This window comes from Gymnodraco acuticeps, unplaced genomic scaffold, assembly GCF_902827175.1.
Source record: "Gymnodraco acuticeps unplaced genomic scaffold, fGymAcu1.1, whole genome shotgun sequence".
Lineage (NCBI taxonomy): Eukaryota > Metazoa > Chordata > Actinopteri > Perciformes > Bathydraconidae > Gymnodraco > Gymnodraco acuticeps.
In genome coordinates, this window is record NW_022990454.1 from 52190 (window position 1) to 68198 (window position 16009).

Consider the following 16009-nt stretch of genomic DNA (forward strand, 5'->3'; position numbering starts at 1 on the left):
TAGGGAGTGAGAGTGTGTTGCACAGGCATAGATTGCGCAATAATGTATTGCGCACCTTGGAGGTGCAGTGAAGGCATATTGTCATTCAAGAGATGCGTAGTTCTTTTGGAAAACATGTTTTTCTTTTAGCCTATTTACCTCGTTAACGTAGATAATACTCACATTACATTGACACATGCATTATTTGTGATTAAAATAATGGTTATTGGTAATGTTTTAGCGACCCCCACAGATGTATGATTTCACTGCGTCCGTGGGAGATCAGGCCCCTCCTTGTGGGAGCTCAGCTCCCATTGGCTCCCACATAACTCGAACCCTTTGTACAGCACTTTGGCTCGACCAAAAATGTGCTATATAAATAAAACTTGATTTTATTTGATATGCTAACGTACAGAGACAATATTTTTAACAAGAGATGAGCTTGATATATCACTAAACATATACAATCCCTCAGATCTGTCCACAGGTATTCAAAAGGATTTCCAGCATTGCCAGATTTAGCAGCTGGTCTTGGATCAGATGATGTTCAGACCTGCAGGCTGAAGTTGACAGAGAGGAGCCGGGTCTCGGGGTCCCTGTTGATCAGCGGCAGGCGGAGGTCGTACTGATAACTCTCCCTCACGCTCTCTGTCCATACCTCATGCAGGCCACTGGAGTATCTGCAGTACCAAACACAACCAACACAATCAGAAAAACTATTCATACATTTTCCACAGGGTATAACGTTGTTTAAATATTGCCATTAAAAGCTGTGGACTGTTATTCCACAACGCCATGAGCGTGAAAACGGATTGCATTATGGAAATTAACCTATTTTTTAAATGTTCTGAAGTTGTAAACAGAATGGAAGGCGAGATTATTTTATCCTTATCAGCAGACAAGGCGTGGGTACAGATAGTGGTAAAGGAGGGTTAGATCTAGGCGGTGGGGGGGTAATGTGAGGATAAATGCTGATTCATCTGAGAGAGACTGGGAACACAGAATATGTCAGGGCGCAGTACAGCTATATCAATCCGTAAATTGCCACGATTATGATGAAAACTTCAGCGCGCACTGTGTGCTCCTTATTGGATTTCTGCTGTGAGCTTCATTTCCTGATAGTGGCACCGCAGACGCAGAGGCAATCAAAGGCCTTGGTCACGGCCATAAATCACACTGCATATTGTCTGTGCGGGTAATGAGAGAGCATGCCCGCCCTGTTCCTGAATGCAATATGTATAATAATGGTGGTATTCATTGGAGAGAGCCTCGATGATTATTCCTGCATAACAAGGGCTCTAATTTGTGATGGGAGTAAATTGAGGGCAAATAACTGGTGTTGTTCATCATCGCATTGCTCTGCTGGGGGGGGGGGGGGGCATGAAGTGAAGAAGTGCTGGCAAAGCATAAATAATGAGTGTGTGTAAGTGCTTCTGTGTTGTGCACTGATATGGATCTCATTCATAAAATACTTATTAACACACTTCTGGATCATTTTTATAATACCATGCATTCCCTAACCCTAACCTTCCACAATGCATACACTGATTCCAACTACTCTCATACTTACATAACACTCAAACTTAATCTCTAAAAGGCCTGCAGAAATGATGATGAACAATTCTCACAATGAAAAGTAAACAGCGGTGTGTAGATTATCATCTGCGAACAATCCCACAATGCAATGCATAATCTTATAGATCACAGTATACAGTGAAGAAGAGACTATTTCTACACGGACCCTCAATATTGCGTTAAGCGTGTTGTCACTTCCAGTTGTTGTTGTTACCTCCGGGTATCCTGTGTGTCTGTTCTGCTACTGATAGCTTGTATTATCTTAACTTAAATCGATCGTGTTCAAATTATTGATCACAGCAGCTACCTGACGTTGTAATCACACATTACTACAGCTTAACCAGTTAAGCCCGAAGGTCCCCCCAGTGGACCCCTCCCACAGTTTTTTTTTCTCACATGTCTCAGGGCTTCTTAACATTTATGAAACTATTAATGTTTCATACCCTTTTAAAAGGTAAGAAACTCCGCTAACTGACAATAAGAACAATTGTTAGCTAAAAAAAACACAAGAGTAATACCAAGCCTTTGAATTAGCATTGAGCGAAAAAATGCTAACTAATGCTAACGCTTTTTTACACACAACACACGGTAGAAATGCCCTTATTACTATCTTAACTGCACAAACAAGATATACGATTTAAAGCTGAGACTCCACAGATTCCACACATGTAATGTCATCACTGTCCGACCTCGAATTCCTGGAGCTATCAGCCAGAAAAGAGAAAGTAAACAACATCCGGTTCCAAAAATATTACAATAATTACGTCTTACCTTTTTTGATTTGGGATCAAAAGTTGTGTTCAACGGAATAAAAACGCATCTCAAGGTTAATCCAATGTCTTTGTGTCACGTAGATTTTTTTTACTGATAATCAATCATCATATTTATGGCAATATACTCGGTATAAAGTATTGCCGTCCAGGCTTGCACTTTCAGATATGCTTCGTTTGCTTCTCTATTACGTTCGCTATGGTAATGTTTACGTAGATTTGGGAACTGCCCATCGATTCTATTGGTTCTGATGGTTAAGAAAAAGGTGTAAATCACACGAATCGACCAATGGGTTCCAGAGATATGGTCCTGCGTAAAGTATAAAGAATGCCAGCCAGCGTAACAATATTACGCAGCCGACTTCATTTATTGATTACAACGTAACGAAGCAGGAAATGCAGCAGGACCCAGAGCGCACGGAGCACAGAGCGGACAGCAGATAACGGAATTGCAGTTTTATTGCTTATAGATTATCAGAACATTTCAAAGGGGACACAGCCCCATTGGATATTAATCTATGGATTAACTACATCATCGTTTTTATCGTTTCAATGCCATTGAAGACCAGTTTAGACCAGACAACGAGGAAGGTAAGTCATTGTTAGCCTAGCGCATTAGCGCTAGCGCCATTTGTTTTGATGTACGTTTTTGTTGATAACGTCGCGAGTTTGTATATTTCAGTGTTGGGCTGTTCAGGTGGGCACCGTTATATTCTGTGTCTCCTTGCGATCATAAACAATGTGTTGGATGTGCAGCTAGGATAAGTAATAAGGGAGCGAGGAGTGATTTTCGGTGCAGTAATAGGCTAGCATGTTTCGCTCGGGGCTAATTCAGAGGCTCACTGTAAGAGTAGGCCTATGTTTTATTTATTTATTTATTTATTTTTTTCACAACAGTTGTATTTGGATGGAATGAATACCTATAGTGATAATTCAAAGTAATAAAATGATTTTTACAGTGAAAAAGTTCAAATGGAACCGATGGTTCCCAAATTACCCAGAGGTGAGTCCGCTTAGACTTTATTTTTCTAAATCTCTCTAAAAAGGTCAAATTTCACTTGTTTTGCATCAATCTTGATACAGGGTACTTATTATATGTTATAGTTTGGAATCCTAAAGCTTTTAGTCTACTAACCCATCATGCAAGGGTGGTTTTCACTATAAGTAAATGTTTTTTTTGTAGGTGGACATTAGAATTGACATGTTTTTACTATGTTCCATCTGAATTTACTTTAAAATAAAAAAACATCTATATTGATTCTGACACTTCTACATCCAACTCACAGATGTAACCTTGCTTTGAGAAAAATAATTATTAATTTACCCCTTTTTAGAAGTGAAGATATATCATTTGTTGTGTTAGTGGCATTTTCGAGCCTGAAACCTGAAAAACAGGTTAACCAGTTAAGCCCTGAGCCTGTTTTTCTCAAAAGCTTATTTTTTCTCAAAGCAAGGTTACATCTGTGAGTTGGATGTAGAAGTGTCAGAATCAATATAGATGTTTTTTATTTTAAAGTAAATTCAGATGGAACATAGTAAAAACATGTCAATTCTAATGTCCACCTAAACAAAAACCTTTACTTATAGTGAAAACCACCCTTGCATGATGGGTTAGTAGACTAAAAGCTTTAGGAATCCAAACTATAACATATAATAAGTATCCTGTATCAAGATTGATGCAAAACAAGTGAAATTTGACCTTTTTAGAGAGATTTACACCTCTGGGTAATTTGGGAACCATCGGTTCCATTTGAACTTTTTCACTGTAAAAATCATTTTATTACTTTGAATTATCACTATAGGTATTCATTCCATCCAAATACAACTGTTGTGAAAAAATAAATAAATAAAAATAAAATAAAACATAGGCTTACTCTTACAGTGAGCCTCTGAATTAGCCCCGAGCGAAAAATGCTAACCTATTACAGCACCGAAAATCACTCCTCGCTCCCTTATTACTTATCCTAGCTGCACATCCAACACATTGTTTATGATCGCAAGGAGACACAGAATCTAACGGTGCCCACCTGAACAGCCCAACACTGAAAGATACAAACTCGCGACGTTATCAACAAAAACGTACATCAAAACAAATGGCGCTAGCGCTAATGCGCTAGGCTAACAATGACTTACCTTCCTCGTTGTCTGGTCTAAACTGGTCTTCAATGGCATTAAAACGACAAAAACGATGATGTAGTTAATCCATAGATTAATATCCAATGGGGCTGTGTCCCCTTTGAAATGTTCTGATAATCTATAAGCAATAAAACTGCAATTCCGTTATCTGCTGTCCGCTCTGTGCGCTCTGGGTCCTGCTGCATTTCCTGCTTCGTTACGTTGTAAACAATAAATGAAGTCGGCTGCGTAATGTACTTAAAGGGATAGTGGAAATCCGCGAATTTTGGGTTTAACTTATGTATTTTTATTAAAAAGAAGCATAATAAACAACATTTTTTTATTTCATGCGCCTAGTTTCATTTTATTTTCAATTTTACTGCGTCCTCTCAATGAAACGAAATACTTCGGGAATCGTCTGGAATCTTCGGGTGATGACGAGAGCATAGGAAGACGGGCACAAACAATGGCGGACATTCAATAGCATTTGCATGTGAATAGCCGACCTTTATTATGGTGAATAGATGTGTTTTGTATGGCTGTAGTGCGACAGAAAAATTCTACGTGACACAACGACATTGGATTAACCTTGAGATGCGTTTTTATTCCGTTGAACACAACTTTTGATCACAAATCAAAAAAGGTAAGACGTAATTATTGTAATATTTTTGGAACCGGATGTTGTTTACTTTCTCTTTTCTGGCTGATAGCTCCAGGAATTCGAGGTCTTACAGTGATGGCATTACATGTGTGGAATCTGTGGAGTCTCAGCTTTAAATCGTATATCTTGTTTGTGCAGTTAAGATAGTAATAAGGGCATTTCTACCGTGTGTTGTGTGTAAAAAAGCCTTAGCATTAGTTAGCATTGTTTCGCTCAATGCTAATTCAAAGGCTTGGTATTACTCTTGTGTTTTTTCTAGCTAACAATTGTTCTTATTGTCAGTTAGCGGAGTTTCTTACCTTTTAAAAGGGTATGAAACATTAATAGTTTCATAAATGTTAAGAAGCCCTGAGACATGTGAGAGAGAAAAAACTGTGGGAGGGGTCCACTGGGGGGACCTTCGGGCTTAACTGGTTAACAATGATTAATATTTGTAAAGGCTACAGGTGATCTTAAGATGCGTGAGCTATGCTTAGGGACCTACCAGTCAAGATTATTTGTGCGTAGGGGTGCATCATCTGGCGCCTGGTCCTTGTCATCCTCGCCATTGCCCATGCCGTGAACCATCACCTCGGGCTCGGGCTCGAACAAATAAGGACGTAATGGTCCATCGTCTGGCTCAATATTGTCACCATCGTCGCTTACTGAACCGGATTCAGATTCAGTTCCTAAAACGACATTTTCGTAGGAAAGCCGAGAGGATGTTTCTGACTCGCTATCATCACTGGATACCTCGTACAATCCTTCTTCTTTGTCTGGTATATTTGCCCTTCCACGTTCATTCTGCATAGACGCCATGGTTTGTTATCGTATCGTCTTCCTAAGTTTTCGTCACTTCCGGTTTGGCTGAGTCGAACATTTCGTTTCTAAAAAACTTCGGGGAAGCTGCAATAAAGTGCTTCTAACATGCGTAAGGCAATTATTATATTTTTTTAATCAGGTGTGATTGTTTTGGTACGTAATTATGCTTGTATATAAGTTAAAACGAAACTATTTGAGGTTCCATTTCCACTATCCCTTTAAGTTGGCTGCCATTCTTTATAATTTACGCAGGACCATATCTCTGGAACCCATTGGTCGATTCGTGTGATTTACACCTTTTTCTTAACCATCAGAACCAATAGAATCGATGGGCAGTTCCCAAATCTACGTAAACATTACCATAGCGGACGTAATAGAGAAGCAAACAAAGCATATCTGAAAGTGCAAGCCTGGACGGCAATACTTTATACCGAGTATATTGCCATAAATATGATGATTGATTATCAGTAAAAAAAATCATACGTGACACAAAGACATTGGATTAACCTTGAGATGCGTTTTTATTCCGTTGAACACAACTTTTGATCCCAAATCAAAAAAGGTAAGACGTAATTATTGTAATATTTTTGGAACCGGATGTTGTTTACTTTCTCTTTTCTGGCTGATAGCTCCAGGAATTCGAGGTCGGACAGTGATGACATTACATGTGTGGAATCTGTGGAGTCTCAGCTTTAAATCGTATATCTTGTTTGTGCAGTTAAGATAGTAATAAGGGCATTGCTACCGTGTGTTGTGTGTAAAAAAGTGTTAGCATTAGTTAGCATTTTTTCGCTCAATGCTAATTCAAAGGCTTGGTATTACTCTTGTGTTTTTTTTAGCTAACAATTGTTCTTATTGTCAGTTAGCGGAGTTTCTTACCTTTAAAAGGGTATGAAACATTAATAGTTTCATAAATGTTAAGAAGCCCTGAGACATGTGAGAAAAAAAAACTGTGGGAGGGGTCCACTGGGGGGACCTTCGGGCTTAACTGGTTAAGCACTCACAACTCCCCTTCTCTTAGCGCAGGGGTCTCCAACACGTCGATTGCGAGCTACCGGTAGCTCGCCAAGCAAATCCAAAATGTAAAAAATACACGAAAAAAAGGAAATGTAATTAAAAGAATCTACCCTATGCATAAACGAAACCTCCATTATAGCGAACTCTATCTACTTACTACAACTCTATATTGTTAGAAATGAAAATCAATGTTCATATGGCATAATTTGAATTAAATACACTGTATTTAATTCAAATCTGTTTTATTCTAAAAACCGAAGATTCACACATGACTTCCGGTTTTCTGCTAGTGAATTTCGTCATTTCCGGTTAGCATTAGCATGTGGCGAAATGCTACGTTTTCAAAACCGTGAATTAAAGGTGAAATGGCATGTGATGTTGTGCACTACACACACTGGGATCAGCACTCATTTATTGACGCTGAATAACGTTTATCAGGGAATGTTTAAATAACCACAGACACCAGAATGATGTAATTTAGCAACAGAAAAAGGCAGGAATTGACGACGACGCCGGCCAATAGGAGAAGACCTCTATGGCAACAGGAAGAGCAAGCCAAGAATCGACCTCTTCTTCTCCTGACCTCGGCTGACCAGACGCATGGCGAGAGCCTCCAGCTTGCAATTTCATTTGTACATCATCGCATCTTTTGCGTAATTAAATGCTGTTAACTTTTATAGGTTTCCCTTGACTCTTTTCAGTCTGTCCGAAAAGTATATTTTTGTGTGATGTTCTAAGCCGGAAAGATTGTGTACAAGATTGGTATAAGATCAGCTTTTAAGGTCAGCATCTATAGAATTTAGGGTTAAGATAAATGAAGGTTGTGTTGTTTTGTATTTAAGTTAGTTTTTCAAGCAGTGTGGTTTGTTTATCTGCACATGTTGAGTGTTCCCATTGTACCCCTCCCCTTCCCCCAGTCACATGAGGTTAATGCTATACTGCTAAGCTAGTTAGCTAGCCAGTTAGCATTACTAGGTGGGGAAATAGTTTGAGTACAGATACAACCGGTAACTACTGATTAAATACACAGGGATGGTGTAGATCAGGGGTCGGCAACCTTTTTTATATGAAGTGCCATTAAAAAAAGAAATTGTTATCAGCGTGCCAACGATCGAGAATTATCAACAGGGGGGGGGGGGTTGAGGAGCTTGACGCTCGTCAACTATCAGCAGGAGGGCGGGGGGAGCCTCGCTGCGGGGAAGCAGTGTGCGGACCTGTCAGCGCAACTTACATTATGCCGAATTTAACAAAGACATTTAAATAATTGGTTTAAACGGCATAATAATAAGGACGATCGTCCGTTCTGTGATTCTCCAGAACACACATGTTATGATATTAGGGTCATGCAGAGTGAGATGAGATTGCTGACCCTTTAAGAGAGAGAGAGAGGGGTGTGGCTTGTGCATGTGTGTTTGTGGATGGTAGAGCGACAGTGAGGGAGCGTGTGTATGTTTCTGGAAGTGAAACGAGGAAGCAGAAAAACAGAGGTCTGTGATGTGTTTTGTGAAACAGAAGAACAGCTAAATAAATGCAACGGCCTCCCAAGAAGAGCTCGCCTCTCTCCAGTCATTTAAGCTAAAGTGGGTTATTGAACCTGAAGCTTGTTGCTTCTGCCCTCCTCGACTACGGTCTGGGAGCCGACAGGAAAGTTCAACACACAGATGGCCAGTCTGCCCCTTTGTAGCATATTATTTCGATGAGAGATGATCAGATCGCCACTGGGCTTTCAACTAAAGACACAGCCACGCACAAACTGCGGCATTTGTACAGCTCCTTATGGGTACTGCAATTAGTGAAGCGCTTTCCTCTGTGGTGAAACGATCAGCACTGCACCACGGAGGAAAGCGGCAGAAAGTCACCTGGAGTTAAAGAGAGCGGGGCTGCGCTGCGTGCATGGCTTCCTTCTGCAGGTAACGGGGAGACGCGCTCTGGTGGCGGTCTCGTTCAGGATCCGAAAATAACATTTAAATATTTTGCAGACTTATTCCACTTATTCCTAGTGTGCCACTGGTTACGGTGCCGCGTGCCAATGCTGGCACGCGTGCCAGGGGTTGCCGACCCCTGGTGTAGATGAACATTGAGACTAAAGAGGCTTCTCAATACTCAAATGTCTCCTCCTCGACTCCCCTCCTCGGTTCCCCTCCTCGAGACTTAGACCCGCCCACAGGAGATGCGAGCGGAGGACCGAGGAGGGGAAGCAGCAGACGTTTAAAGAAATGAGAACTCCTCTCCTCTGAGCGGTCATTTTAATGAGACGTTCATTATTACGTGGCAACAGCTGCATCAGCTGTTGAGTGTTTTGTCATAGCGCTGTATCTCTGTTAGATCAGCTGAACATTGTTCCCCCACATATTTACTTTGAATTCATTGAGAGTGCGGTATAATGAGACAATAACAGACTACAGATGCGGACACACACACAAATATATTTATATAAATATATACAATTTAAAGTATGAGAGCACTCTCATAATAACGTAACACAATCAGAGACTGGATATATCCCCCCCTCTCTCTGGTCGCTGAAATGGGGAATTGAAATTACGGGCCAAAAGTTGTATTTACAAGTAGGCCTATTAAAAGTAAGCAGAGGACATCAAACCAACTGAGACCCGTCTGTCCGCCGCATTTACGCACTGTACAACACACACCTACACACTGTACCACACACACACCTACACACTGTACAACACACACCTACACACTGTACCACACACACCTACAGCTCCTAAAGCATAAGCCGTTGTGTATTTTATTATGTGAAGCAATGGTCTTAGAAAAATATTGACTCTTTGTTTGTAGATATCTACTAAACTAAAGCAAATAAAGAGAGTAGGCCTGTTATACTGAGTGATATTATACACACTGCTCTGCTTTCTGCACGGACCGTACAGCTGTTCTCTCTGGAAACATCGCGACGCGATGAAAGCAGTTTCTAAAATAATATCCAGGGGATGCATGCATAGCTGTCATTGGCTAATAAGTATTACAGTTAATACATTCCATGACATTAGCATCATTCATACACTGTATACTCTGTACCAGGCTTGGATTTTCGTCATTTTAGGGGCAAGGCCATTTGGCATTTGGTGTCACACATTTTTTCAGGGCGGAAAGGCCACATGCCAGGGCACAAAGGCCATTGAGGGACAAATTAGGATTTGGAGCTTACAAATAAATAACTTCACTTTCTAATAACAACAAACAAATCACTTTTTTAATATCAATAATCGTATCATCATATAGGCCTATGCCTCCTTAGTATTACCGTATATAAAATGAAATACTTTACTTTGAATAATTAGTGTTTGGTATGTTTTCCATCTACTACTACTCCCATTCACAAATCTGAAATGAAATCTAAAAATCAAAAAGTATATTAATATGTAACAAATATATTCCATTTCAGAGCAGAAGAAACAGCCTTCAAGGGTCAAACTCTGCACATACATCATTCAGCAGTGCACAGTGAAGCTCCAACATCCAACTGTATGAACAAGCAATACTTTGAAATGCAAAAGTGTGTGTGTGTGTGTGTGTGTGTGTGTGTGTGTGTGTGTGTGTGTGTGTGTGTGTGTGTGTGTGTGTGTGTGTGTGGTGTGTGTGTGTGTGTGTGTGTGTGTGGTGTGTGTGTGTGTGTGTGTAATCAACTCCTCACAGCTCCTCATATCTGTTCAGAAACTGGACAAAAGTTAAACAAGTACAAACCACATACTGTCTGTGTCATGACGAATACAGTCGCTGCTTTAATTCTGTCTTTAGGACGTTGTTGTGAGTTTGGACGGAGCAGCTACAACGTTAGTTTTAGCCTGATCGATCCAATCTCCATTCACAAAACACGCATTTTAAAAGGTTTTTCGCATGCCGTCTGTCTGCAGACTTGTCAAAGCATTAAAGCATGGTTTTTCTAACCGTTATCAGTATTTAGTTACTTCGGCATCATTTTGAAACGTGTATTACAATGAAATCACGATGAAATAGGTTAATTTGGTCGTAGTTGGTTACCACCACAGTATTTACATGGAGATACGCCCCTCCCCCTCTCCAGCGCGTCCCGTTTGAATGACAGGAGTAAACACAGCTAACAGCCGTGGTGAAACTCCAGCGGTTAGAGCAATGTGAGTATTCGCATCGCGTCTGTTGTGAACGCAGCATAATGCAGTTCAGAAACCACTGTTCTGACGCTTTTAAAGCAACTTTTAACAGTGTGGACAAAAGGCCATGGTGGCCGTAGGACGTACAATTATTTGTGGGGCATAACGGCCAGACCGAGGGGCTACGACGGCCATGGCCGTCATGGCCGCCGTGAAAATCCCACCCTGCTCTGTACACAGCATATTTGGATTTTCACCATATTCCTATTTTCATATTTCAAAGTCAAAACCATTCATTTTTCATTTTTAATAAAAAAAAATTCTGATTTTACATTTTTTTCTTAATTTCAAAATGTTGATGTAGTTTTCCAATTTCTGTTTTTTACATACAAATACAATTTAAAAAAAAAAAAAAAACATTAAAAAAAAGTTAAGTTCAGATGACATAGGATATCTTTATAAAGAATACAAAGGTACTATTCAGAGGATTAGTAATTCATTTTTTGATAACTTAGTAATTGTATCCAAGTATTTAAGAAACATGTCACCAAAAGACACTAAGTTAAGAGCATTCACAATGCCAGGCTCAACTGCAGATATTAAGGAGAGGGTACACATCTGGTCAGATGCTGTGACAGCTAAAAGACAGAAGACATGGAACCAAATAGAGATATGAGAATGGAGAATACCTACAACAGGAAGAAGCATGGATCAAAGCCGGACGACCCTCTTGGTATGGACCTGAACAAATCGCTATGAACAGAGCTGAAAAAAGAAAATTAAGAGTTACAAGACTGGTACTCCATCTGGAAGATGCAAGCCAAAGATTGACATATGTGGTTCAAGAAGCAGATCTACCAGTAAAGGAAGACACAGCTGAAATAACAGAAGAGGCTCCAGTTATCCAAACTCCAAAGCAGTATCCAAGCCTGACCGAAGTGTCTCCTCCCGACATATCAGAGAACAACCGATTTCACCAAGCTTCAATTCAAGCCCCTAATGTGAAACAATTGGACTATAAACTGGAGGAGGAGCTCAACAGAGACAACCAAGTTCAGCAAGACAGATCACATGGGTTACAAACATCCATGTCATTCCAGCTGGAAGAGGAGCTCAATAGAAGAATGGAAGAACTCGGCAGAAGAATGGAAGCAGAACTCATCAGAGGAATGGAAGAACTCAAAAGAAGAATGGAAGAAAGACAAAGACAAGAACATGAAGAAAGAAAAATATGGGAAAAAGAACAAGAAGAGAAAAATTACCGAACTGGTTACTCTCCTGAAACAACACATTCCGCAAAAGAAAGACAACAGGCAGATGAAGCACATAATGACATTATGGCAGAAAGAAAAAGGAGAGAAGAGGAATACCAAGAACGTCTGGTGCAAAGACGACTAGACGATGAAAGATTCCAAGAAATGATGGCAGATAGACAAGACGAACACAGTCAAGGGAGAGAAAGAAGAGAACAAAAACAACAAAGAACACGCCGGACAAACTACTCTCCTGAAGAATAATATTACGAAGGACAAGGAGACGAAGATGACAACGGCAGTGCACATTCTGTAACCAGCAGACACTCTGTATACCTGGAACCGTCACAGCAACAACGGAGTCTTACACCACTCTCAGAAAACGACCAACAAGAAACAAGAACAGTAACTATAGCTGGAAGATTCAAGGACCGCACAAGACACATGTTACCATTGATAGCAGCTGGAGAAGGACGATTTCAATACCAATCATGGACTCACAGGGACATGGAAGCATTAGTGTCAAAGCTACCTCCACTCACCAAAGGAGGTCAGAAGTGGGTGAATGATCTGGAGAAGTACACTGTCCAAGACCACCTGTGCTTGGGAGACATGAGGGCACTGCTTGGACGGATTGAAGGACGACTAGAGGCAAGAGCAGATTTCCAGGCCAATTGCACGCACGACCCAGATGACACTTCATTCAACAATATCAGGCCGAGCTATTGGGCTGCTATTCGTCACATCTAAACGACAACACACAGTTTACATGCCCTCACCAGCCTGAGGAAAGGCACGGAGGAAGACATGCATGCCTTCTGGAAGAGATGTGAAGGAGTGTGGGAGGACAGCACGGGAGAACGACATGATCTTTCTCCATCTGTTGAAATGTTGTGGAAGAACGCTGTCATTAAAGCCCTTCCCCCATCAGTGCAGGCAGGCCTGGGAGACGTGGTGGGATTAGACACTAAACCAGTGTTTCTTAAACTTTTTCATTCCAAGGACCACTTAACCAATAAAAAAACACTCGCGGACCACCTAACTCCACAAATATCAAAAAACACATAGTTTTTCTAGAACAGATTACTAATCGCCTGAAAATGGTACAAACAAGTGGTAACATGTGTGACGAAGGTGTTGCGCTGGGCTATATCATGCAATTGAAACTTAAGCTCTCTCCATTGCGGAGATATTCCCGCGAGAGTGCGGAAAACTGAAATTTATTTATTTATTTCAAATGTGAAATGTTACCAATATACTCACGGACCACTAGGGGGCGCTCACGGACCACCAGTGGTCCGCGGACCACACTTTGAGAAGCACTGCACTAAACCCATTGAAGAATGGAGACTACATCTCATTCACCACAATTTGAAATACCAGGCAACAAAGAGGGAAAATGATGAAGAAATGAAAACACTAAAACTAAGACTTTTGATATTACAAGTAGCTGAGAAAGATGCCGAAGCTAATAAAAACAAGAAATCGACAAAGCAGATGGCCATACTAGCAGAGAAGGCAGGGCGGACACCTCCAACAGTTCAAACTCAGGAAGAACCAGAGAATCAAATGCAGAACCAACAAAGCGGAGGAGGAAGTTTCAGAGGAAGAGGTTTCCAAAATGGTGGCTGCTACACATGTGGTCAGACGTCACATTGGTCCAAAGAATGTCCACAAAACCAAGTTCAGCAGACACCTGTGTATCTTCCTACCTAAGTACAGCCACAAGCACAGCAGTATCTTCAACAGCAAACACCTGTGTATCTTCCTACCCAAGTACAGCCGCAAACACCGCAGTATCTTCAACAGCAAACACCTGTGTTTCTTCCTACCCAAGTACAGCCGCAAACACCGCAGTATCTTCAACAGCAGACACCTGTGTATCTTCCTACCTAAGTACAGCCACAAGCACTGCAGTATCTTCAACAGCAAACACCTGTGTTTCTTCCTACCCAAGTACAGCCGCAAACACCGCAGTATCTTCAACAGCAGACACCTGTGTATCTTCCTACCTAAGTACAGCCACAAGCACTGCAGTATCTTCAACAGCAAACACCTGTGTTTCTTCCTACCCAAGTACAGCCGCAAGCACAGGTATACACTCCCATACAGCATCAACAATGGACAATGGAGAGGAGAGCAACGATCAAGAGGAAGAAGGGATGATGGCTGCTTCATATGTGGAGATTGTAGACATCTGGCCAGAGATTGCCCCACTCAGCAATATCCACCACAAGGTAGCACCTCACAATACAGAGGAGAACCAGTGTTAGATATTAGAAAAATTGAGGCAGAAGCATATGCCAGGGCCATGACGAATATTTCTGTTGGATCAGGTGATTGGGTACATGTAAAAATCCACAAGATGAACTTGTTGCAACCTATATGGAGTGGACCATGGGAAGTTTTAGAACGCACTGCAGATGCTCTACGGATCAAAGTTAAAAAGGAACATGTTGGCACCCACTTACACATTGTGTAGCCGTACCCAGGGCCGCCTTAATGCACGGGCTGACCTGGGCTGAAGCCCAGGGGCCTACGGAGATCAGGGGCCTATCATGAGCCAATAAAAAAGTTATTAAAAAAAATGTAATTAAAAAAAAAGTGTTTTTAAAAAACGTTTAAATAAACAAAGTCTTGGCTTTCAGAATATGAAACTTTTATTTCCAAAATCACACGATAAATACATTCTTTAAGCTTGTAAAGGGAAGATGACAGGCACCTCTCACTCGCAATCTGCTCTTCAGCAGTGCCGCCCCCCTCCCTCCGGCTGAAATTATGAATGTAAGCGTAGAGCAATCATAGATAACACGGCAGGGTCCGTTACAGTTTGTTTTCATCTGGTTTCAAATAAACAAAGTCTTGGCTTTCAGAATATTAAACTTGTTTCGGCAAATTCAGATGATAAATACAACGTTGAAGCTTGTAACGGCATAATTACAAGCGGAGAACGGAGTAACTTGACGTCACAGGCTAGCACACACACACACACACACACACACACACCACACACACACACACACACACACACACACACACACACACACACACACACACACACACACACACACACACACACACACACACACGAGCTTCCCCCAGACCAGTAATCCAAACGGAAATATCTTCCCTCCGTAGTATTTTGATCATTTGCTCCACTAATCAATCAGATCGATGGATTCCAGAGATGACTCCGTAACAGTCAGTGGGCACCACTTCACAGCGAATCAGAATGAGAATATGTTTCACATGTGACTTATTCAAATTGCGAGTGATTGAGTGACAGATGAAGGTTGTTTAGGAGAAAAAGTTTGAGAAGAAAAAGTTTGAGAGTGGCGCTCGGGAAAGGAAATTGTTGAGGGAAAAGGAGTTTCGAGACAAGCAGCTATTACAAAAAATGCTGAAGCTTACAGGTTGTTTTAAACCTGTAGGCCAGGATGAGGAGGAAGGACAGATTAGTTCTGTACCGAGCGGGCCTCTGAGCCAAGTAGGCCGTCTGGTTCTGATAGCGATGGAGTAGCGGGAGAGGAAAAACAGACAGGAGGGACATTATCTGTTAGAGGAGATGGAGAATACGACGAGGACTTGCTACGTCACTCATCTGGAGGAGAGGACCAGGCGCGCGTAGAGCAGAGTGGAGAAGTGCGATCACAGAGCCTGCCGAGGCTATAAATGACTTTGATTTGTTGTTTAAATAGGGGGCCTACAAAACCTATCAGCCCCAGGGCCTGATGGCAGGTGAAG

At 41.3% G+C, this 16009-nt stretch overlaps 1 protein-coding gene across 1 annotated transcript in view; it reads right to left on the minus strand.

The window, feature by feature from the left end:
• Window positions 1-455: 455 nt before the first annotated feature.
• Window positions 456-16009, minus strand: part of dnah9 (dynein, axonemal, heavy chain 9) — an 82344-nt gene continuing 66790 nt past the window's right edge. The window contains exon 12 of the mRNA XM_034225759.1: window positions 456-659. Coding sequence (XP_034081650.1) covers window positions 527-659 — 133 coding nt within the window. The 3' untranslated portion in view covers window positions 456-526. The remainder of the gene's footprint in view (window positions 660-16009) is intronic.